The sequence below is a fragment of the Scleropages formosus genome, chromosome 19 (assembly GCF_900964775.1).
Source record: "Scleropages formosus chromosome 19, fSclFor1.1, whole genome shotgun sequence".
NCBI classification, from domain to species: Eukaryota; Metazoa; Chordata; class Actinopteri; order Osteoglossiformes; family Osteoglossidae; genus Scleropages; species Scleropages formosus.
Genome location: NC_041824.1, coordinates 22,676,427 through 22,702,976, shown reverse-complemented (window position 1 = coordinate 22,702,976; position 26,550 = coordinate 22,676,427). Strand labels below are relative to the sequence as shown.

Below are 26,550 nucleotides of genomic sequence, written 5' to 3'. Positions count from 1 at the left end.
TGGGATATCGCTGCAGAGGGAGAGGGAAGGTGGAAATGAAACTGTGGGAGGCTACTCGAGCGTGTGCGCACTGTTGTTTATTCTCGAGTATTTTCTACGGATTGCCAGTCTTATTTGTTTACTATTTACTGCGGAAGTGAATGTCACTCCATGAACAGACGGTGCAATTAAAAGAGAAAAATAGGTATTTAGTGCCTCAGTCTTTATGACGTTGTCTAGACGGCCATTGGCGAACCCATTTACTGGGCCCTAAAACGCTTTTTCTTTGCAACATTCTTACTTACCAAGAATTTACACACAGCACCGATAGCACCGGATTCATATTCATTTTGGTAGGCATGCACAAAATAAAGTTCACACTTGCGAACGTACCTACCTCTCCACCGTGCAAGCGCAAAATCGAATTGCACATATATTTTTTTTTTCATCCGTGAGCAAACATTTCAGGACCTTTGAAAACATGCACATTGCCTCTAGTATGTGTGTGAATGCAGCAGAACAAAAAAAAACCCACTTGACAGATTAAAACACCCTGTTTTCTGGGTCTGGCAAACACAGATTCCTATACTTTGGGAAATTTCCAGTGTTCGCAAAGTTAGAGCCCCTGCAATCCAGACATATAGTCAAACTTTGTACACGCCTATGAAAGAGAATCTCAAATAACAATATTTACAAACTGCAAAAAATAGAAATAATATTGCCCCATATCTGCTTTTATTTTACGTTATCTTTTCCATGGTATTCAATTCCAGCGTGGTCGTGTGTACCGCACGTCAAGAAATCACCAAGCGTAGTAATAATAATAATAATAATAATAATAATAATAATAATTTTTAAACAGTCCCACATGTAAGATATTTAGGTTCAATGAGGACCTAGTATGAAGGGAAAGATGGTGAAAATGTGTCTTTATAATGAAAATACGTATTGCATAGTCTCTGTCAAAGGAATACTTGCAACAGATTGTACATCAGAGCTCTCCTATATTTTTCCACGTTCTTTCCGAGTAAGAAACCGGTAAACACTTACATATATTCGTGACGCAAAACGACAGGTTAAATGCTAAAAAAAAAAGCCTTTTAATTTTATTTGGGAACATTCAGAATTTTGAGAATAATACTCAGGAACTGAACAATAGCGTAAAATTAAAATAATGGCAATTATTTGCATTTAGCACCGAAACTAAAATTGCGTATAAATGTACGTATATATAATATCACATTTCACGAATAGTTTAATTGGAAAAAACTAACCAGCACATACAATGCATACATCTTTACATATACATGATTCAATGAAAGCAGTCCTTTTCGTCTGTTGTTTTTAGGTTCATAGTGGACACACAGGGAAACGGATTTTCAGTTGTCCGAACTTTCACCAAACAGCACAACACACTCTTTGATCAAGTCTGTATTGACATGGTCTCTTTGTACAAGTAACTTGATTATGATGTTAGTGAAAGTCGTTCCATTAGCAATACTCTGGGAAAGGTGTGTTTATATCAAAGCAGCTTCTCACTGAAGTATAATAATGATTATTTTCAGCATTCCGTGGTATTTAATGTTCAGTTCACAGTAAGGGATTTCCAGAGAAATATTGCAAGCGATCCCTGCTCAGTTTCTTCTCTTTCATTCTGCGGTTCTGGAACCATATTTTGACCTGTCGGTCGGTAAGATTTAGCATTCTGGATAACTGGAGTCGTTTTTCCTTGTTGATGTAAACGTTAAAGAAGAACTCCCGCTCCAGTTCTCGAATTTGAAACTTGGAGTATGGACATCGCTTCTTCCTCGTCCGAGGAGTACCTTGGAGCAACGAAACAGGAAATGCAAAATCAATAGGATGTTATAGTTTTTCATATTCTTTACTGAGGACCAAAACGTTCAGCAAATTATACATGCGGGTTGGGTGCCAATTTAGAAGAGAATAATTTTCAAATTGTGCAACTGTTTCTTTCAGTTCATACCGTAAATACAGCAGTGTCTTCAAAGTATTCATTTATTACATTTATATCGTGTATAAGTTCTGCAGTCCTTAAGATTGCTCTCTTACAGATACAACATAACTAATAAACAACTTTACGTAATAAATTAAATTAGTGTTGGCTGAATAAACAGTGACAATATCTCTTCTGAAGCAAACAGCATACATTTATCAACAATCAATACTGTTTTAACATGTTATGCTTTTCAAACAGGCGCTGTGAACAACAGTGCATTACTGTAGACTCATTCCAGAAATACTGAAAAACGGAATATCAGTAACATGTACAGTTACTAATCAGTGTTATTAAAGTCAGCTGCCCTAAACTGATTAAGCAGCGTCCAAGGATGTTCAACCTATAATTTCCACTACCATGCCTTGTTTGGCCTACGTTGTTCTACTCTAGATATTTGTGAAACCCGACCAAGAGGAAAAAGTATACATATACTTTGGAAATAACTGCATTCATAATCCCAGTGCAGCCAGAAACCCTACATATAGCTACTCGTGTAATGTATACTGGTCTGTACGATTGTATGTGACAAATTGACTGTACTGAGGAATCACGTGTCTACTTGCAAATCTCTCCTGTTGGTGTAATTCACTTTTTGTACTGTTCCCCGAGACGTACGTCCGTTTGGAGAAAAGCGTCTACTAAATGAATAAATGTGAATGGAAAGAAAAATCTGTTTGGACCAGGAAATCCCCTCTGCGGATTTTACATCTCAGTGGGAAAATTTGGAATGTTCACCCTTTAAAATGATTAAATACGGTTTCTTATTTTATCATTATGTGATTTTTACACTTATTTGGTCACGAGTACGTGTTTGCGAGCTTTCTTCAACAATTCTGAATCCAAGCATACACCGCCTGACGCGTTTTAGAACTGAAACAGTGATATATGGACTGACAGACAGACAAAATCACATAGATAGATAGATAGATAGATAGATAGATAGATAGATAGATAGCAATTTTCAGCGATTTGTCGCCCAACTATTGTCCTGTGTCTTACTATTGTCACCAGTCCATAGCATAGGCGTTAGCTCGTTTTGTTGGCTGGAAAATTCTCGACACTTCAGAAACAGTGTTCTGGCCAATTGATTTTTACTCTCGACAATGCAATGAGAGAAACCGTCGAAATACCCAACGCAAGTTCATGATCAAAGTTAGCATTTGTCACAATAGCGCGCTCTTAAAATTTCACAGACTCTACGATAGCTGCGCCTGTGTGTAACATCCCCGCTTTTCAAAGCGCCTTCGCATCGTAAAAATTCTTCCCGTTGGAAGAAGGAGCTTTGTAGGTTATAATAAAATCCTTTGAATGCTTATAAAACTCCACATAAAATCTGACCGACAAAACACCGGGCTAGTCCCTTAACCTTTTCCCCCATTTACAGCTTCGGTACCTACTGGCGTGGCTGTTCTTGCTCGCGCCCCCGTCCTTCGTTCCCGAAGAGGCGCAAGAGCCCGAGGTAGCGCGCTCCTCCTCATCCTCCGGCTCCTTTTCCGGGTCCGCGGCGCCGGGTAGGGCGGTGGGCTGCTGGGACTCCGTCTCCAACTTGCTGGCCTCGCCCTTTTGTAAACAGCTCTCCGGCTGGCTCTCCGCGCTGCAGTATGCGCTTTCGAAAAAGCGGTCAAAGCCTTGAGGAAGCACGTTGTTCTTGCCCACGCCGGAGTAAAAACCTGTGGAAGGATGGTTTGAGCTGGGATGATGGTGGTGGTGGTGGTGGCTGTAGACACTTTCGTTTTTCATGAGCATTTCTGTCATGGTGGATGGCGGAAGGCAGTCCCTGTGCACGAGCTCTTCTCCTGTGTAGCAGGATGCATAATTGCTCCTGTGGTGCCATTTACTGGAGGGGTCCAAGCCGTAGGAAACTTCCCGTACCGGCTGCACTTGAGACAGGTTTGTGGAATAAGGGTAGGTGATTTGCCGAGACGGGGCCTGTGGCAGAAACGAAGAGACCGCAGAAAATTCGGGGACGTAATAGGTGCAGCTTGGGAGGTAGATGTTTGAAGCGCAGCCGGTTCTGTCCCCAAAATCGGAAGTCCTGTCTTTGCGCGTCTGTGAGCAGAAGTTGCCCAGATTCACCGAGTTAAACATCTTTCTCTCCTTCTCGGCGCTATAGATAGATGTTTTGGATTCGAACTGTAGAAGGGGAGAATTTGGGAAGGCGAGATGACGCGCTATCCGTCTAAGTCGCCCCGAGACACGTGATCGAAAGTAGATATTGTCATATATCAAATTGGAGCACTTAGATGCGTAGGAGTGGTTCGCTTAGGTACGATTTAAGAGGTTCAAAGGATTCTTTAAACAAGCGCCAGTGTAATGAAAATGAAAAGCACATTTCGAATAGTTTTTTTCTCTCTCCCTCGACGCAATTCATGGGTCGCAAACGCAGCGCAAACGTTTTCCTAAATACAACTTCAGTAGAATGCTTTTAATGTAGAATAGCTTCTCTAAGTGTCTAGAGGTAAGATTATTATTATTATTATTATTATTATCATTATTATTATCTGGTCATAACAATTCAGCTCTGTGATGCAGTTTAGTACTGGGATTCGTAATAAGACACGTTATGAATAATATATGTGACTTTAACTATTAATCAACAGGGCAGTACAACAGCACATATGCACTCTGTGATTTTCCTTTAGAGTGGTGATTTTTTTTCTTTGAGTTCCGTTCATTAAGGAAACCTCCTTTAAAATAACATCATTTCAAGACCATGAAAATCAAACATTCTGAGGGAAAGTCAGCGTTATGCTCCCTTTAAAGACTGCAGTCGGTCTTTAAAATGTGTTTGAGAACGAAAGCAATAACCCTCCCGCCTCCGCCCAGAGATCTGTCAAACCGTCATTTGTTTTGAGTGCATGTCCAGTTGTTATGTTCAATTTCTAGTTAAAGTAATTAGGGAAAAATCCTTCATTGGCTTTAGAGGCTAATTAGTATCTTTTTGTGTCTCAAAATAATCACACCAAGTCCAATATGTCCTCAATTAATGTTCAAAATTAACTGTAATGTGTAGCTGCGAGAAAGACAGTATGATTTTAAAAAATATCGATGACCATGATGTGTTTAAGAGTAGTTAGGTCCTGGTAAATCCATGGTAGTCGTGATACCGCATTCCATCAATTTTGTCAAATGATATATAATAAACCAGAAATACCAATAAACCAGCAATGGAATTGCATATAAAACTTACCCAGTAATCCCTCTCCACCCCTGGGACATCTAGCACATGGATGAAAACACACTACCGGAAGTTTCCAGAGAAAATTTAAAATCACATTTGTTACACATCTCGAAGTGAGACCAGACTAACAGTGCTTAATTTACCTTTTGCATCGTATACAACGCATACCCGTTAAGAGGAATGAAAACAGCGGTTGAAAGCTTTTTTATTTCAGCATTTTACGTGTCCACGAAGAACATAAACACACTTAACTACAAGGTATATCACACATTAATTAATTTTGGTAAGTAGATAAGAGTTACGAAGATAAAAGGGTTTTTTGAGGAACAGGATGGTTAATGGGTACATTAAAGATTTGCAAACATTTAAATGGGCAGACTGACTGAGACAGTAATAAATTTACTGCAATATTTTAGATCAGTAACAAGATCTTCTTGCTAAAAATATTGTCTGAATCTGATTTATAATAGACAATAAAATTAGACTTCACCCAACAGGATTATGCATCATGTAAAACAGCACAACTGGAGCTCAGTATTTTCTGTATGGTTTTACATGACAATAGTAAATAGCACACAGTAAATTCCTCAGCAATCCGTTCGATTGTACTGAAATCCATATCAATGAATATTAAATCTATGTCGCTATCATCCCGGCAAATTACTAATTAATATGAGAAGTAAAGGACAGCGAGTTTCGCAAAAATATATTCTGATTTTATTCTCGAACTCTTTCCGGCAACATGCTTTATTCCGCAAAAGTCGTAAATGCACAGAAAATATTATAAGCTCCTTAATAAAAATGTGCGGTTTTGACTGATTTGTCTGTCTTTGAGGCAAAGTTTTAATTAAACTGTCGGAGAACCATTTTTATTGGCGCATTTATGGACCAATATTAATACCAAGTGAAACTAATAAGGCTGGCTATTGTTTATGAGGCTAATCAGTTTTGCAGGATTTTCTCCATAAAGACATTATGTTACAGGTAATCGGCATGTACTTAGGTCTAAGTTATCGACTGATGTGGGGCTGAAACATGCTAATACTCCGCGTGTGTCCTCGTCAGTCCCTACATTGGTGCCATAAGTACCTAACTAACATGATTTTAAACGGGGTTCAAAGATACGCTCAACCAGTATCATAATAGCATGAAATCTTAATGACTTAAAGTTAAAGCTGGAAAACGGAAACATTTCTTCAATTACACGTTAAGCCAGGGTAAGGAAGCAGTTGGGAGGCCGTAACTGTTTTTGGAGAAAGGTATGTAGCAATACCATTGGTTGTCTACAGCCTCTTTTCCTAAGATAAAAGCTTGCCTGCAACCAAGTACAAAGAAAGCAGACAGCTGCCCAGACACAGCACTTGAATTTGACCACTAAAATCCTCTCCGCCACTACAATAAAACTCCGAATAACTGCACCAAAGCAAGCCCTTTTGTTCTCCGAAAAACAAGAAAGAAAACAAGGGAAATAAAAGAACAAGTTTAGTTGGAGGAAAGAGAACTGTTTCCCAAGTATACGAGGGAATAAAACCAGCAATTCATTCCTTCCCACAGTGCGCCACTGAACCCAACGTAATGGTGTATTTAATACTCCTGCGTATGTATAATCGCACTCGTATGTGTGCATGCGTCCATCTGCATCAGATGTAATAATGTAACTCGAAATGATCTTTAATAGCATATGTATTTCTACCTTGTCAGAATTGAAAAAAAAAGATTACATTGAATGTCAAAATAAAAATGAACAGTATCAGGAGAAAAGCAAAAATGAATAAACAAAAATAAGAGTACACTTTTTCAAATTAATATACATAATTGGTGTACCCAAAATATCTTATCACAAGAATTCTATATGTCTTTTATCTCAAAAGACTTGTATATTAAAAATACAAGAAATCTTGCCAGTTTGGTAATTCAGTTTACCAGGAAGGTGATAATGGTGATCTGATTTTTTTTTAATTTTTATCAGGCTGCAGATCACATAGGCAACATATAGGCAAGCTACTCAGAAGCAAAGGATGTGTAAGCAGGAAAAATTTCCTATCACAAATCTACCTATTAAGCTCAAATTTATACCTGAATTGTGAGAGGCGATTTGACAGCTCTGAAGCACGGAGCTGGTGAAACTGAAATATTGACTTCACTTTCAGGTGACTTTTTTTCATTCTATGCCTACTCTACATCCAAAAAAAAAACTTTACCATATGAAATGTATTACACGAGGAGCAACAGGACCCCCCAACAATGTTTGTAATGGAATTATGTACAAGCTACTGTTGCTGTTTCATAGTGTTATGCACATTTGTTTTCGGTCATCAGCACACTCACAGAACAAATAGTTTAATTTGCTGTTGTAGTTTTAGATGCTGTGCGAGGAATCGAATCAAATGCACATATTGCGCATCAACACAAGGAGTTTTGAAGGCAGAACAGTTTGGAGTGTTAATGAACAGGCCTTGGAATACACTCGCAATAGGACCCAGAAGCGCAAGACAACACCCTGTTGCCTCAGAAAACGGCCTTCTCGTCACATCACTACTTTGCTCATTAGATGTTCAGTAAACTCACAGTGAGGTTTAAGTTCATTAAGACAAAAGATAAATGATAAGTGTATCTTAAAAACCGGCAACGAAGTTTCGAAGCTCTGCAGCAAGAGAAAATGTCGCAAATATCATTTCGCTGTCATTTTGTGCAACAAAACAACACCGTTGCGTTGGAGAAGCAGCGAGTTTCACGACCGCTGCTGCCTAGTGTACGGTGTAAACGATGCTCCACAGCTCCATGAAATAAAGACAACTTTTAAAATGCAAGTATGTGGGATTCCATCCTAAAAGGACACGGTTTTCTAAACGAATCGAGCTCTAAAATGTAACAAGGATAATTAATCAGCGAAATGCGCAAATTTATAAGAACAAACACTGACTGAGCAGTTTTGCTGCTTTCATCATCATGCTGTTCGGGGCATGATAATGGTATTGAAATAGTTTTAATGTTAGCATGTAAAATCGCTGCAGTCTATAATCTCAGTCGTTGACAGAGTTCATCTTCTGCATGCTGTTCTGATCAACGGCTGAATGAAAATCATAAAACCCGAATTATTCGGGTGCAAAACATGGCTGTTAGGTTAGTTCATTGAGAGCTGCGCTTCGCTCAGTGGTCAGAGATGTGGGTTGAACGTGGGAAATGTTTTCAATAATATTACTGTCCCCTCATGGCCTGGATACATTTAATTGGATGTAACACAGCCTGTTAAGTTGACTTGTATGAGCTGTGAACAGTTTTAAGGAACAACAAAAAGGTCTTTGCTTTTACTGAGGTGTGCAAGAATACAGCTATACTTGTGAAGCATGAAATGTGTGAGTGTTTTGTGTGTGTGTGTGTGTGTCTGTGTGAGGGGTGGTCGTGGATTTAAATCGGTCATATTAAAGGTCTCTTTCTGTATTTTTTTTTTTTTTTATCTTGGACGAATAGGCTAAACGACAGTTGTGTGATAGAGAAATAGCCCCCGAAGCCCATAAAGATCCGGACATGGAAACAGATACTGCCTTGAACTTCCGCAATAATCTTTAAACACAGAAGTGCAGGAGCAGTGATTAAGAAGCGACAGAGTTTGCAGCAGAATATGCTGGTGCTGATAACAAAAAATATATTCATTAGCAGATTGAAAAAGAGTACATACAAAAAAAGAGTGAAGAAGAAGATTAAAAAAGAGTACAAGATACTTATTGTTTGCGCTTATTTGGGAAAAAAAAGAGTACGCAAAGACTACGTCCTGAGAACCGTCACCCAACTCAACTTTGATTACATGTGAAGTTCAGGTCCGTTGGCATTAGCACTTAAAAATGGAAACGCATGACTTTACAGCAACACAATAGTGTTTTCAAGACAGTACAAAGGAACAGCGGGAAAGACGAGCACATATGAAAATGAATACTTTTTTAAACTGTAATACACTTGCTCTTTATATATATATTAGACTTACATGTCATGTACTTTTAATTATGACAGCTAACACAGCTTTATCACAGGAGTGAAATGACATTTCCCGTTACGTTCAGTGCATTATACGCCACTTAATTGCACTGCATCACTTTCCACTGCAGCTAACTGTATGTAACTTATTTGAATTAACTGATGATGGGAATTTTTCTTCTGTTTATGGCAGTATCTGGACACCACTCTTCTTTTATTTCAAGTAATAAACAATACACAGTTTACACGAAGACATAAAAAGATTCAATTACGTGATCATCTTTACCAAGATTTAATAACATTAATTTTCATTAAATATTTTCTTTCACCTCTCCCAAAATGATACGAATATGGAACTCGCATTCCTCACAGTAGTGCATGTTATCCGACGAAGTTTTTCCTGTTTTCTTAATATTATAATTCCATATATTCCTAACACCGTGAACACAGAAAGTTACGTTTCGTAATATTTTATACAGAACAATTGATTAGATAAGTTTCATTCATCAACATATGCCTCTTGTTTGCAATTTACCGACAGTAGTGCTTGACTGCAGCTGAATGTTTTGTATTTATTTCCTTTATATATATATTTTCCTTGAACGACACTTATTAGTAGTGACATTATATATAAATCAGTATATTAGCATCAGTATATATATATATATAGATATAGAATATCACTTCAAACTATTTTCGCGCAAATAATATACGAATAACGAAAATAAATAGCCATATAAAACAACCAAATTCAATCTACTACTATACACCATTGTCTAGATATTTTAGTGACTTTGTTTACCTATATTTACAATTAGTTTTAAGTAGCCTATTAGGGTTGAGTGAGCATTAAAATATTAATTTTTAATAATAGCTCGATATTTTATTTGTTTATATTTAAACATTTATCCAAGACAGAACATTAAAACAACAGCCTAAATGGAATATATGCCTATATAATCTTAAAAGTGTTGTGTTTTTACTTGATAAAGATAGGAAAAACAGCCTACGCAGGCCGAGAAAGAAAACAGTATTTTAACAAAATCGTATTTTAAGCAACCAAACAAGATAGAAACTAGCACTAATTTTGCTAGAAAGTTTGTAACGGGCGATGAAACTACGGAAGTTCAAAATTTCTTATCTAAAACGTAGCATATATTGAATTGTAGTCCCTCGTCATTCGCATGCTTTATTTTTTTTAGTCTTCAAATCTCAAGCGATTAAGCAGCAAAAAGTATCGCTTTATTTGTGTGTGGTGCTCTCCTGCTAAAGTTGAGCTGATCGTTTTTTTTTTCTAGTCTACAGAAGCTCCACAAATTTCTCATCGTGCATTGTGTGCGATGTAAAGCCCACGGTTTTTATGTTCAAGGTTTGGTTAAAGCAATTACAGAAAATCCTTCACTCACATTACAGCTATATTTCTATGTAGCCTGTAGAATTTTCCTTCCAATACTTCCTCTTTTAATATGTTGTTGTTTTTCACCGATCAATAGTTCTGATTAAATGGCATACATATATTTATCTGCTGAAACGTATCATGTAGACAATTGAATCGAGATGCTGTCGAAGTCTCGCTTTTTCGCTTTGATATTTCATTTCTTAAATTCACTATCCACCTGAAGCGTTGTTGTAAAAAGACAATAATGTGTGAATAGTTCACGGAGAACGGACACATTACTGTACATCCCAACATGTGAAAGAAATGCATTTTTTTTCCCCGCATGGAAAAATTACATTATTGAAACCACGGTGGAACATTTAAAAGAATGGATGGGTTTAAACAACTTTTTTGCTAGAAATCGCAATAACATATGTATTGTTGTTTATTGTTACATTCGAAGTAGACATGTGAAAGTCGTTATTCCCCCATTTCAGAATTCATATATAAACTTTTGAGCAAATTTCCATTTTTAAACCTACCATACGCCTCAGAAAACGTTTATGTCCATATGACTGGAAATTTTCTTAAAACTATCTTCTAGCTGTTCATTTATTGCATGGAAAGCATAAACTGCTGTTGGGCTAACATTCAGACACTTAACCCCATCGTCTCCAGAATGCGAATATATATCGCTCCAAATTTCGGTGTTTAACACAAATACAGGCGCTTCCAAAACGTATAATGCTAGAAGTTAAGGTAGTGTAAAAGCACAACTACATAAAGCAGTAAAATCTTTAATGAAATATTAAAATTTTCTAAAATAAAATGCTTTTTTATTAAAAGAAGGATTTTTCAACGAACATAACAATGACACATGTGGTATTTGTGTCCACCGTTACTATCTCTGCTTAGTTGTAACAACATGTATCTCCACAGTCGCCCTGCACGTAGGGGTGGAAGTAGTAGGTCCAGTGTATACCTAAGCATCACTAATATTTTTCTATCAGCTTTCATGTTCACACCTGGCGTACATCACATCCATACTGGCGCATATGTTTTAAAAATCCTACGATTTCAACGTGAAAAGAGCACGATGTCGATTTCCTTCACGTTTTAACGGCGAATAGTTTCCGGGTTCCTTACCAATGTTTCCTAAAGGATTCTGTGGCACTAAAGAATTTGGCCTGCTCGAGGCGCTCTCTCTATTGCTTTCATTTCCTCGCGGACTGAAGGCGCTGAGGATCATAGATCGACGACTGTTTTCAACTCGACACAGCCGATGAGCTCAGTAGTAAAAACCTGCTAGAGCAAAGACTGCAGTGACTCCCGCTGCTGCCTAAACCCACAACCGCCTCTGCACCCAACACGCAAAATTTGTTCTCAGTCTCATTCACACATTTGGGGGCTCTTCTCTGGGCCAGAGACAAACTCGAAACACAGGGGAAAATACCCTGTAGGGACTGAAAGTCGTGTGTGTTTTTCTACCTCTTCCTTTCTTTCCCAATGAAATCGTCGCGGTTTTAATGGCCCCGTATAAGAGGTGGTTACTGGACACCATTTAAGGTAGGTACTAACTTGACCTTCAATTTGTATGCAGTTCCCGCCCACACAGACAGTAGCGAAGGCGGTGGGGGAGGGGATCACTGATCACAAATGGAAATTCAGTCTGTGTGTCTTGGTGAGGACGCACTGATCTTATACGGGGCAGCAGGTAATGTGTTGTTTGGCCTGATGTTCTGCAGTCTGGTGCAAATCTTCCCTCCTCCTGCTGTAGCGTCCGTGATATTTTGCTGTATAAACGATTAAACCATGGTAAAGTTGAATAACATAATCGCTTGTGTTAGATATGCGAAAGCGCCAGCTTAATAAATAATGATAAAATATGTAATATCATGTGTTGTCTCACAATTCAAAGCAGGAAGGTCAGTTTGTCCACAGGTACTGGATCCTAACGAGATGCTAGTGTAACTGCTATATTCAAAAGTTGTATTACTAATAATGGAAAAAAACATCGATACAAACAATTTTTGACAATGCTGACTGAAGCAGTTGAATAGTGTGAATTTTGAAACACTATACAATCATATATTAAAATCGCTAACGCAACAGCAAGATGAGGTAAGCCGTATAAATGAATATTACTCTGATTTCACCAGGAAAAAAAAAAATCAGCGAATATTCTTGTTTCACCGGAATAAAGATATGTCTAGTTTAACTGGCCTGAAGGAGTACTTATAGCAAAAGGATTAATTTATAGTACTGTACTACTTATTTCTAGGAACGAATTAGTCTTACGAACTTTGACTGCTCTACCTATTACCTTTTCCACTAATTAATCCAAGATTACGAATTCAAACGATGGAAATAAATATATTAGATTAAATATAGCATGAACAATCGATATAATTGAGTAAAACACAACATGAGCAGAGTATAAGAAGCGTTTTAATGCAGATCTGTCTGTTGGAAATGAACGGAGGTAAACCACGAAAAACTATGATTTGTTTATTCTTGTTTAGTAAATTAGAACACACACGAAGCCTTGGCATTGTTGTTCTTTGTTGTATACAAAAAGTGAGCCAAAATGACAATTCCAAGTGCTAAACTTGACCGCAGTGTGAATTACATCGCAGATTACAATTTATTTCATGTGCATCCGTACATAATCAAAGTGTTTTGATCATCAAATAGAACAAATAATTTTGTTCTATTTTGTAGAACTAAATAAGTTGTGAAAGAATGTAAGTCTGCGATGATGAATGTTCTTTGTTACTACGCAATTATTTACTGTGTCGATTACTATTTCTCTTAGTCGAAACATACTAGGGCACGATTCTGGAAAAAGGTTTAACTTATTTACATGTTTAACATATTTAAAGGGGACATAACCATAAATCAGTCATAGGAACAGCTACCGTTTTCATTGATGTTTGCATCTATCGTCTGATAATGCAGGTAAAAATGCCTATGGTAAAAATTTTGAAATACTTTTCTTTCTATCTCACACAAGTTGAAGTTGCCGCTGGGGCTCGCGATGGCCGATGGCCTTACAGACTACAGGACACAAGATCTGTTTATACTTCAGTCTGCAAACAAGTGACCTCTGTGCCAAGGGGACTAGCGCCATAAACAGAATATGGCAGGCTCAAAGTCAAAACCGCGAAGGAGCCTCCAGAAGCACACGCACGCGCGCGCGCGCACGTATATATGGAGAGAGAGAAGGAAGGAGAGATTACTTATTTTGTATATTTAGTTTACAACAGAATGACATGAGATCAAAAAACAATGCTTGTATGCACATACTGTACATGTATGCAGACGATGTGCTTGTATACAACCCAAATTCCTACAAAGAAATGCACTGATTTGCAAACATGTTAAATTCTATGTGAGACATAAAATACACACTAGTTGCTTTCAGGTATTATTATATACTATTTTGATTTCAAATAAAAATAATACTCATGCCTTGCTTTGTGATTTCTAATGAGACATACACCGGGACCGCCAATGCGTATGTATTTATGTGTAGTTTCTGAGAGGAATGAAAGGGTTACTTTTTAAAATGATAATTTTTTTACTGGGTGAAACTAAGCAGTATCAACTACGGGTGACTGGTAACAACGAAACAGTAGTTCAGACGACACAATCATTTATTGTTTTAAAGAAAAAAATTGAAATTTGTATACAAATAAATGAAAATGAAGCTGTAAAAGCGACAGCTGAACGAAATACTTGAGTAGTACTGAACTAGACTTAATAAAATATAGTGCGCTATTACCCTTTAATATATGTCTATTATTAACGTCTAAAGTCCTGTTGATTTTTGAGAATTTTGTCTTTCTGTGCAGCCACACGACGGGTGAATATTCGCGTTGTTTTAGAAGTGTTGTGAAAAGTTTGAAATCAAAAGACGCAAAAACTCGAAAATAAAGGAAAGACAATGTCAAAGACTCAAGGTATTCTGTTCCAGAAGAAAAATTTAAATTACAACAATTTTGCAAGAGAAAAGTCTTATAATAGATAGCAAAATTATAACCTGTCAATGAAAACCAGTTACAGTATTGGTTTTGGTAGATGCCATTATTTCCATGCTTTAAAAAGTTAATATTTTCCGCTCAAAAACAGTGAACATAGCATCGTGGACCTTTCAACATGACATTCCATTTGGAAAACGCAACCTCAGAGCAGAAGTATAAATATTTATCTTAAACTAAACGTCGAATTAGGTTCTGCCACATGTCAGTCACAGATTAATATTTTTACACAGTCAAATGGACATCTAGAGCCGGTAACATTACCCAGTACTTAATATATAGTATATGGTTTCTCAGGACAAAGAAAAAAACAGTTGTGAGACTTATGATTACAATATTAGCAGTGAAATTATTGAAAGACGCCTTTATTTTATTGACCCAGATGTCTGCAATTAATCAAAAAATGAAGTCCCACTCTTGGGTTTGGGACTGCATGAAAACTCAGCTTTGAATTAAATAATCGGTTGATTCGCAGGACCTTGAGTGTGTAGTTCCCAACTGAGGTTAAATGTAACACAGTCGTGGCCATTGTACTATTAACTTTGAAGGCACTCATTATCAGTGTTCAATAATGATGAGTCCATAGTTTACAGAAAAAGTGTAAAGGCAAGAGAGAAATGTAGACTAAGATTCGTCGAAGATGTGCTGGATTGCTACTAATAAAATTTTGAACGTTCAACGTTTTCAGTTATAGTGAACGCCGGGCTATTTCATGCTTCTTTGTAAAACTCTGTGGTATTCATATGCAAAAATCCAGTCTTGCACGCGTTTAACCTTGAATTCTCATTTGCCACGTTTGGGTTCACTTTCGAAAAGCTGGTCCTGAATTTTCACATGTGCTGTAAAGGCTGGGTAGATCTGGCTTCAGTTTTGGCTGGGAAAACCAGTGCTGAAAACGGCCCAGTAACAGCAAGACCGTTCACTAATAGAAATCATACATACTTGGTGCATTAGAAACGAATCACTTTATCCGTGCAAGCAGTGATTTTGCTTCTTGCACACAGTGATTCGTGGTTCTCAAAAATCACGGAAATAAATGTCTTTAAAATCACGGGATTCATATGTAAATATTATATGCAGGCAGACCTGTACAAGTGTTTCTATGATTCAGAAGAAGCACTCTGATTGCTCGTTGCCCATCTGCTGAAACAGGCATCCTCCGTCTTCCAGCAAAACGTTAGTCGGGCAAAGTCTCACAGATGCATTATTTTAATAATCATTTAAATAAACCTATGAAAACAATATACCGCAGACCACTAAGGCCCAAGATGAAATCGATTAAAATGTCATTTGTTTGTTGTGATTACATATACCACGACTGAATAAAGACAAATGTCTGAAGTGTACGGTGAACAGTAAAACTCTTCTCCAGAGATCTTGAACATAACACGTCGAATGATTATATGACATATAAAACTGGTAAGCGAATGGCACTAAAATATACATCCCCCACAACGATCAAATAAATTATTTTACATCCTACTGTTACTTTTATAGTTTTACTTTTCAAAATAATGTGACTTGGAAGTGACGTGCTTTTCCACACTACATCACTAACGTTCTTAAAAAACACGTAATGTGTCATAATAGGTCACTTTACTTTTCTGCTACGCCAATTGAAACGCAAGCAAACATATTTGGAGGACATAAAAAGCTCACATTCAGAATACATGAATGCATTTACATTTCAGCTCTCCGTCCATAAAGCGCAGCAATCATAGCAGCGGCAGAAATAAATTAATAACATATTGAGATTCGAATCATGTTTACTTTGGAGGCTTTATTAGAAATTTTGCACATACCATGATACATCTGTAAACCTGTATTATGGCATTCCTGTAAGACCCCGGTAATACTGTCATACAAGGAAACCGATACTTAAAATATGAACATGAACAGGAAACATAAAAAAGCACTACAGAATTAACACTTTGACAAATGACAAGTAATAGATTTTTATAATAATCTGACATATCTTTACACAACAGGATACACAAGATACACTGGGAATAGGACACGCGCATACACACATACACACATATATATACTTTATATATAATAGTAGCACAGTAGCAGGTAATTATAAAAGGCGAAAAAGCAGCACCACAAACTATTCAGGCAGAACATTCCGTAAAATACTTCCTAATATAGACTTGTTTCAGGCTAGATGGCATTTTCCAGGATTTCGATTAGGGTTACAGCGGTTATTAACATTATTATAACGTAATGATATTCGCGCAATCGTTCATATACTTTTCAAATATGTTTCTTGGATAATGTGATGTATATTTTACAGATGAATTTGCTGTGCAACCGTCGTTCTTTGTCTTTAAGAAGTTTTTTACACGAGGATTCCCAAATTAATCAAAGCGCAGGAATAACCTTGTTGGTGTGAATACTCCAGTTTTTCGCCAATGCGCGCATTTCAAAATTATCGTTATCCAGCACATTACTTCATAAATCGCATATACACCAGCCAGAGAGAATAAAACTTTGAAAAATAAGAGTACACTTCATATTAATGGGATATTTCAGCATTCCCATGTACGTTTCAGGTAAGTTAGACTGACATTCATTGCATCACAGATCACTTAGAACATGAGGCCAACATTCAGACAAAATGTAGCCAAATTGCATGTATTGCGGGACTATATGGAACTACGAAGGAGCCGTTTATTCTTAGTTACAACAAAACAGTCCAGTAACATTTATTTATTTATTTATTATTTTGGTACAGCTAGTAATCTAACACGCAACGAAGGAGAATCAAGCAGCTCTTTGTGGAACATGTCCCTCCATTTTCACCAAGCAGCTTTTGCCCTATATCTCAATGTATGCTCAAGACCATGTGGAGCTAAAAAAGAAGTTAGTTCTCAGTAACTGTCTATTTGTGACAGGTGTTGGAGTACTGTGTTCTTTCATAATTATATTGAAAGTACCGATACGACGTAGACATGAGGACTGAGACACGGGGAAATGGGTCAAATCCACGGCTGGAAGGCAGGTCCTGTCCGTGACCGTGAACATCTCCACAACACGTGGTGGTAATTGCGGAGTGGACACAAGAGTTTTATTGTGTCTCTTTGCCTCCGCTTTTGTTTGTGGGGAAGCTGTAAGTAAGCTAATTCAAATGGTCTCCTTTTGAAAAAAAAAAGAAACTTATAACCCTAACAGAATCTCGTCTTTCAGTATTTCAGTTGTTGAAATAATGAAAAAAAATTTAGTTTTTTTGTAGCATCCATTAAATACTTTCTCTGACAACCCGCTTGCAGTACTGCGTTTTTGAAGAAACTTCTTAGTTTTATCAAGTAATTATTCAAGCAGTTACAACGGTTTCAATGACGGGCCATAAGCATCATTACAGTGCAATCAGTATAAAGTAAATTAATGGTTCTGAACGTATAATAGCAATGTTGTGTTGTATTTAGTGATTGTTTCAGCTTCATCTGCCCTAAATACCGATTTCAGCACACAGAAAAAACACAGTTTTAGCAAAAAACGAAATATTTAGTCCTTTCTTTGACATTATTACAATATATATATTTTTATATACTGAGAAAACAATTTGGATAAAGGAATCAGCTTTAGTATCAGGCCTCATACAACATAAATGTATTAGTGTACCACAGTATGAGAAACTGTTGTGAAGTTTCTGATTCTAAAAGAAGGATAGAGCCTGTTCTCTCAATAACAGTCTCTTCTTCTTCATCCGCCTGTTCTGGAACCAGATTTTAACTTGCTGATCACTAAGGTTCAGTCGGTCGGACAGTTCTCTCCGCCGCTGTCTTGTGATGAATTCATTGAGCATGAACTCGCCTTCCAGCTCGGCCAACTGTAGTTTGGAGTAGGGTTTGCGTTTCTTGCGGCTCCGGGTGTGCATCGGGTACCATGGGGCACCTGGAGGGGGCATAGCACGGATTGGTAGCAACACAAGTTACAGATCTCAGTGGCTGCCATCTAAACTCCAGAATTAGTTCTACTTCCTGACATCCACACAAACAGCTACATGTCCACCAAGGTGTCCACACAGGCCAGCTGTTGGAATACAAGGATTCAAGTAACCCACAGAACAGTGAGTTGAGGCAGCTGAGCACATTTCCACTGTATCTGAACTTGATTTGGCATATTCCACCCATCATAACTAAAGATGCATGCAAAAATATAAAAAATTATGCGAATAAGCGAAAGTCATGCAAACCCAGAGAGAAAGGCTGCCTCCATCTTAAACAAAAAGAACCCACAATAATTTACAGTAATATATGTCACATGAAGTTTTACTGTTGTTGTTAAATCTACATTAACGCGATAATGAAGTCTCCCTCGCAAATACCATGGCTTACTTGGCGTTTGGGGGGCATATTAAATGGCTTCTTAGTGAACAACGAAAGATATTAATTCTGTTTACGAGTCATTAAAAGAAAAACAAAAAGCTCCCTGCTCGACGCAGTCACCCACAGCTGAGCACACTTTAGACATCCCTGAACTCGTTTATCTGCACAATCAAAAACCTGACGCCCGTTACTTTATAAATAGGCCAACTTTATGGATCGCAAGAGAGCAACTGTTGGGGCAACTGGCCTTAAAAGACAAGCATTTCAATCGCAAATATTAGGTTTTATGGCGTCGTATTTAGTCGTAGTTTAAAACTGAATGTAAATTCCTGAAAACTGGGGGCATTTAAGCGCTACCCCTAGTGGCGTTCGTTCACCAAGCAACTCCACGGCACGCAAGTCGCGACAAAAACATCCTGGTTCCCTGATTAATCTGGAAACATGCAGCCGAGATTAATCCACGGAAAAGACAAGCAAGTGGCTCTTCAGATGCAGCTACACAGAAACGCACGATGTACCGCGGACTCGTTCATGTAGCGCTCACCTCCGCCTGCTGCCAAGCTGCCTGCTTGATCTACCGGCGAAGCCAGTGTCCGAGGGTCGCTAGCAGGGGTCTTCCCTCCTTCATTGAGCAGCGACGAACTGGAATCGGATTCAAGGGACTGGCACGACGGTGGGTCTTGGTTTAGCTGTTCATTGCCATAGTCATATTTGGAAAAAGCATCACTGTTGCCCATGCCATTGTGGATTCCGTGATCAGAGGCTAAGGAGGAATTGTCCCTAGCCCTGTCCTCTCTTTTAAGACCGCTGCCCTCCGAACAGATTTCCCTGCTACCGTTGCCGTTGCTATAGTAGCATTTGCCTTCCTCCGGCCGTGTTATTTCACATGATCGGTTGAAGGAAGGGTTAATGGACACGGGACTACTAAAGTAGGACTGAGGGTATCCATTGCAGGGCTCCGACGGATTCCACGGGAGGGAGCACACATTGTCCCTTCTCGGGTAGGAGAGAGAGGGTAGCCCCGCCAGTTGTCCCCCGGATGCTCTAAAATTTGGGAAGTAGAATGTGTCTCCAGTGTGGATGTTTACCAAAGGTCCCACAAACCCAGGATTAAGAAGATTATGCTCGCCCATTTCCGCGGGCCCGACCAACAGCTTCTAGTTTATTGCAATCTGACATTTAACATAGTTAAACCTAGAGGCGCACCTGATTGGTTGTCATGGTATCACGTGTGTAGGCTAATTTACTCTGCTGAAGGTACCACCCACCGGGTCCTTCGCAGACAAAACAAAACATTAACTTCTGTATTACGGCTTTTATATGCTTTTTAAAAATACTATAAATGTTTTATTTAAATAAAGGATCTTGTCGTATTTTTGCAATATGTAGGCAAGCAAAGCACATACTCCATCTAGAAAAACACGTCTTCAAATACCGTGCATAGAATTGTGCCTGGCCTTGTTTAATATCTTTAACGGCCCGCAAGAAGTCTTTAAACACTAACTCTTACGAAAAAAATATTTATTCTGCAAGGTGGAGTGGACCCCGTAGCATTTTTATTCTCGGGCAAATTACGGTTGAATTCGATGTCACATAAAATTGTGATGCCCCTATTTTACAGGCTTGTTCTAAGGAAAGAGCGATGCTCGCAGCCTCACTCCACTCATATTTACAGTAACAGGGTCAGCAGGTTGAAACCACTGGCTCTGTAAAATAGGAAGGTGTTCTATAAGGTTATTTTAAGAGCGTATTTCAAATAATACACTGCCATACACCTCACAGGAACCGCTTTAACAGATACCTCAATAAACGTTCACAGTCATATGCTGGGAATCTTGTTACAAAGTTTGCGAGTCTTCCACAGCAATTTTGCGAGAGGAGACGAAAAGTAATCAAGTCTAAATGCATTACATCACACATAACTGATTGAACTTATTATTGGGTATTGCAAAGAAAGACACATTTTCTAATGTAAGAAACACATTTTTTTCAAAGAGGGAATTGAACTTTGAAAACAGAAATAATGGCTTTTTAACACACCTTAACAAAAAAAAATCGTTACACATTCGACCTTCAGATAACAAAATAGTTCGCACTACATTTTATGAACCGATAGTTCCTCCTGTATTATTTTAACACAGCTATGCAAGTATAATTGCATGCATAATTTTCCCCGTTTAGCTATCACAATGCCTAGATGTCTTTGAAAAATCTTAAGAATTGGAGCGCTCACCAACTTTGGTCCGCTTCATACATTATATATTACATCTTCCAAACTCTAAATATACCGGTATGGTTTGTTTGATATGTCTATTTTGTGCCTTTTGTGTTGCAAAAGGGTTATCATCGCTGTATCGTGCATTTTACGATTTGGAGTTTTACGTCATCATAGTTTGCAACTGAGTTTTAGTTTAAGTTTCTAAAATACAGAGGTTAGGAGCATTGCAAAACATGAAATTATCCCCTTGTTCATAATCTTTACAATGTCCTATAGGAACGTTATATCTTGACAATGGACTACAGACTTTTTTCTGTAGATTGGGAGTCATATCTTTATCTCACTGTGTATTATTGCCAATGTAAAACATATGTATATGTGCAATTGTTCTACATACCATGTACTGACTCTGAAGATACCAACAGAAGCAGTCTACAGGAACTTCAATTACTGCAGTGCGATACAAGGTGTTTAAGTAAATCCTAGCAGTGGCTTTTTTATTTTTTTTATTGCATCCATTGTATTTTATTTACCTAGTAATAAACCCAGAACTGTATGTCTTATTTTTAAAAACAGATTTGATTGATGCAGCGATATGATTTAAGTTTTCTTTTCTAAAAATGTAGTTTTTAGATTATTTTAGATTATTCCGGTGGAGCATGTAGCAGAAAAAAAAACAATAACCACAATGACAATTAAGTACATTTAATGCACCATGAACTGAATTCAAGTAAAATCACATAAACAAGCAAAACGAAAAAGCATTTTTACGCTCAACTCTGAGAAGCCGTTTTATGCTATTTTAACATGACATCATGCATCTTATATCTTGTTTGGCTGTCTGGCAAAGCAGTACTTCACTCAAGTAATGCTGATACGTTATACTGTACATACAATGCTCTGGATATTGTTCAGATAATAAACTGTAATCCCGTTTGACATGATTTGTGGAAATGTAAACAATAAAATAAGTGCCGGACCTTGCTGATTTCTATTTGAGACGAAACTATGCAAACTTCAGAATGAATTTTTCAGTACTGATCTGCACTGAATGACGTGAATGACAAAGTTACCTTAGATTAAACAGACGTAGGCCGAGTCCTTGTCCTCTACAACACCAGAGACCAAGAAAAACTCAGAATAGACGATTCCTGATTCGGAATCGTCTGTTCCGAGTTTTATGCACCTACTCCAGCGATGAAGTGAACATCGGTGCAAAGTGGGAAGAAACAAACCAAGTTTGCTTAAGTTAAGAATCAAACGTCTGCAACTATGTCTCTCTTTCTCAATGTAATGAACATATTGTGTTTCTCTGAGACGTACGTCGCTTCGGAGAAAAGCGTCTGCTAAATGAATAAATGTAAACGTAAATATAAAAAGGTCAGTGCGTGGTACTCCACGGAAGAGTCAAGGAAGAAAATAATAACACATGATGATAGAAACACCACTGAAATTACATGCAAAACCCGCCATTAAAATACGGTACACTAATTTCGAAGGAGGGTTTTCTGTTTAAGAGAAAATATCCCAGCAATTGACGTCCGTGGCAGTTCAAGGTCACTGTCTAGTGCATCGGCGGTGAAACTCGCTGAAATGACGGCATCTCCAGACAGGCCAATAGAATAAACAAAAAGACCTTTTCTTCTTCAAATCTCTGACATGTTTTCGCAGTTTTAACCCCATTCATGACGTCTTGTGAAAACACTGACAGTCACTCATGTGGAGTATTTTAAAACTATCGTCAGCGTGGTTCCTGTATTTTCAACATGCTGTAACGAGAAATATTTTAAATAATATCGCACAACATCTCATGTACTTCGTAACGAATACAAGCTTGTAAAATAGAATCGTCAGCAATGAATATTTCTGCCGCCGGGACAGCCCAAATATACTTTTATAATATGTGCAAATTTTCATCGTACAAAGCTGCAAGCGTGACTAACAAAGACTTAAATCCCGATAAGAAACTGAGTTCATGTTATGCCATAATGTCAGAACTAAGGAAGATAAGGAAGCTTATAGCCTTCCAGAAAACTACAGATCAGATGAGAAGAAAGTGATGAAAATTGTCTTAGGAACGAACAAGCAATTTTAGTAATTTTTATGTATGCACATTAAAAAACAGGAGTAAGATATAATTATTGCATACCGCTAACATTATCCTGCAAAATTAACATAGAACAAATAATCTTATTTCTCCAGTTTAAACTTTATTTTGACCGATTATAATGTATGTATTATATGTAGATTTCACTGTTATTTATTATCAAGCCATTTTGGAAACACAGCTTAATTGCTGAAATTAGATTGTTACACATAATTCATATAAATATATCTAACTTCAGATAGTATGAAATGTATACAAGTATACTGTATCTGTGTAATAAACAAATTAAATGAATTTCTAAATAATATGGTAAGGTGAAAAACACTACATTAAGGATGTAAATCTCAATATATTCTTATAAATTCACCAGTCGCCTAGGTGAATAAAGTATGTGGGCTGATAACACTACATAGAGTTCATTGGAAGTCGCTTTGCAGAAAAGCGTCTGCTAAATAAATAAATGTAAACGTACTGTAAATGTAAAGTAAATGTAAATCTTTACCTATCCGCATTAGACCATCGTATAGGCCTCGATCATACTATTAACTTCTAGTATTCACCCCATGTGCATTATTGTACAATATTTTATTGATTTAACTGAAAAATATCACCATAAACACAATACTTTTGTACTGTAATTAAAATTATGGCACATCAGCAAAACAGCACTTCTCATCCGTCTGTATTATCAAATCTATTGATTGTTTTTATTTTGTCACTCGATGCCTCAGCTGATGCCAGCGGTGATAGTTGTCTTTCTCAATTCACCCTGCTGCCGCCAGAGGTTATCAGCCCCTTACCAACTCCCCTCTCCCATATTACCTGCATGTACAGCCCCGCTCTCTGCAGTTTCCCATGTTCGACAACACTCTTAATTTCTTTCCCTCTGCATTTCTTTCATCTCTTTTCTTTGGCAGACGGCGCCGGTTACCCTATATATTATATCTTAGCCCACACAAATTTGACCAGTGGATGTCGGAGGTAACGATGTACTCGATTGCACGACTGAAAGTTCAAGTTTAAGCATGCTGCTTAAACCATCTTACTCTAATCACCTTTAAAAACTTGCACTGATCTGCACTGATTAATGAACTCTTAATGCGAATTGACAATGAATGACAATTAATTATGATTTATTGAAACAGTCCTGCGAAAAAGTTCGCAAATTGCAGTCATCGACGTAATTGAAAAACAAATATAATTCAATTCAACAATCCGAAAAGGAGATTTGTGAATTTTCGCTGCTTTTCCCAATTAACAGTTGTGTAATCAGCAAATAATATTCACTACAGTATATTGAAATGATCCATTACCTGCACAATAGCATGTATGTCACATTTTTAGAAAATTACATCTAACTAGTTAACTTTTCTGACAAAAACAACATAGCACCAATTTATAATTCAGTGTTGTGTGGATTTGTGCTGCATTATGGCATCATAAATAGGCCTTGAATTTAACGGGTGCGTTTAGTTACATAACAACAGCAAATTCTGACATTCACTTCATACACAGCCAAAGGGATGTAATCGCAGTGAATCTCATTGATAATGCCAAATACCAAATGTGACAGAGACGTCTCTTTTATTTGGATTGACTATAGTATTCTGAATGTTTATCCTCATCATTCTGAAAGCGACCATAGCAATTAATGTCAGTTTAAAAAGAATTCACCAGAATTAACATCTACTGAATTGAAAAGCTGTGAAAAACTTGGTATATAGAAAGCAGCCATACCTCGAACATGACGTCTGGGCGTTGTCTGTTTCTCCTCAGACCGGCGACAGCAGCATTTCATTTTCAACCAACATTATCAATAATTAAAAAGAAAAATCTGTAATGTTCCTTCATAGGTTTGGAGCGCTAGGAAGATGCCAGCGTTCTACCTGTGTCTCTACCGCAAAAAGAACTGGAGTAGCCGCCAGTGAATTTTAAAAAAAAAAAGGAATAGGAGCTGAGAGAACAAACAACATCTCAGTATCAGGCGATCAAGTGAAACAGAAGAAAAACATGAGAGAATATGAATATTACGTCTAAAATTACATGATGGTTATAAATGTTTAGGTCAGACGATAACCCTGCTCTTTAAGCTACCCTTATATTTATGGCACATCATTAACTCGAACCGTCTAGACTTAGACACCACACTTTGTTTGCCTACAAACAAACCGCGGAAATAGTCCCTCCAGTCCGTTTATCATGCACATGCTGCTGTGATGTCAAGGTCAAAGTGACTGCATAGTCACGGTCAAGGGTAACGCAAAGTGACGTCAGGACTTTGCACAAACGCAGTCAAAGTGCATTTCTTTGTCTTACTTCGAATTACGAAAAACTTAAAAAGTTGTATACTCGTGGCTTGTAAATGATCTGTCATATTCTTGCATTCTGAGAGAAACTGAAAGCTGCAAAATACTTACCAAAACGGTACTTCCAAAAAACTTCAAATAGTGCAAAATGAAAATGACCTGACGATAAGTGTTAATGGTCGTCAGCACCAGACTATCTACCCTAAAACGACCGATCACACTGCGATCCGATTGAGTAATATTCCATATACCGTGCTTGAAAATAACTTTTTCGTTATTTTACGTTTATTTAGCATTTTATCAATAACCAAAACAGCTAAACTATGTCTTGGCACAATTCGCTTTGAAGGACGCAGGTGCATTCAGTTAGGAATAGTATTGTCGTAAAAACAAGGCACAGGCCTAAATGGATGGTGCTTTAAAATAAAACAGCTCTAATATAGCATTTATGAAGCATATACATATTTTCATTGAAACTTGGGAAACTTGTGGCAGTGCGCGGCTCAAGTATAGTAGTTTATATCGTAAGGCGCTATATAAACTAGTATACTTGAGCTGTTACTTTAACAAACTTTTGTAGAAGAGTAAAGTGTCAAATTCTCGGATAAACAAATTCGTAATACTTGTAATGTTCAATTTATTAAGCATAATTTATTTGATGAATCTGCAACGTACTGATAAGTAAAATAAAACAGTTTTGGATTTTTAAACTGGGAGGTTACGCAGGAATTTCAGACAAGGGCTGGAGACGGAGAAACACTTGTCGTGCTGATTATCAACGTGAAAATAAAGGCATGAAAAGCAAAGCATTCGAGAACACGACTAGTATGACCAGTATGTATGGCAAATTGCAATGTAAGATCTCAACGAATTACATACTTACGGGAATGTATTGTCATTTCTTTTCAATGTAAGTGACTGGTTCATTTCTATGCACAGTTTAAAAAATACTTAATACAGCTTGTAAACCTTTTTTTGGTGGCTATTGCTCGTTTTTAGACTTTTTGCTTTCATACCCTGT

The 26,550-nt window shown here is 37.5% G+C and overlaps 2 protein-coding genes across 2 annotated transcripts; both read right to left on the bottom strand.

The window, feature by feature from the left end:
- Positions 1-1,299: 1,299 nt before the first annotated feature.
- Positions 1,300-4,374, bottom strand: hoxc11a (homeobox C11a). Its single transcript, XM_018760351.2, has 2 exons — positions 3,394-4,374; positions 1,300-1,802 (listed from the first exon to the last, which is right to left on the bottom strand). The coding sequence occupies exons 1-2, from the start codon at positions 4,082-4,084 to the stop codon at positions 1,570-1,572; spliced, it is 924 nt and encodes a 307-aa protein (XP_018615867.1). The 5' UTR covers positions 4,085-4,374; the 3' UTR covers positions 1,300-1,569.
- Positions 4,375-18,225: 13,851 nt separating this feature from the next.
- On the bottom strand, positions 18,226-20,046 carry hoxc12a (homeobox C12a). The gene is made up of 2 exons (XM_018760383.2): positions 19,443-20,046; positions 18,226-18,464 (listed from the first exon to the last, which is right to left on the bottom strand). Exons 1-2 carry the CDS (start codon positions 20,029-20,031, stop codon positions 18,226-18,228), a joined length of 828 nt encoding a protein of 275 aa, XP_018615899.1. The 5' UTR covers positions 20,032-20,046.
- Between the last annotated feature and the right edge of the window lie 6,504 nt (positions 20,047-26,550).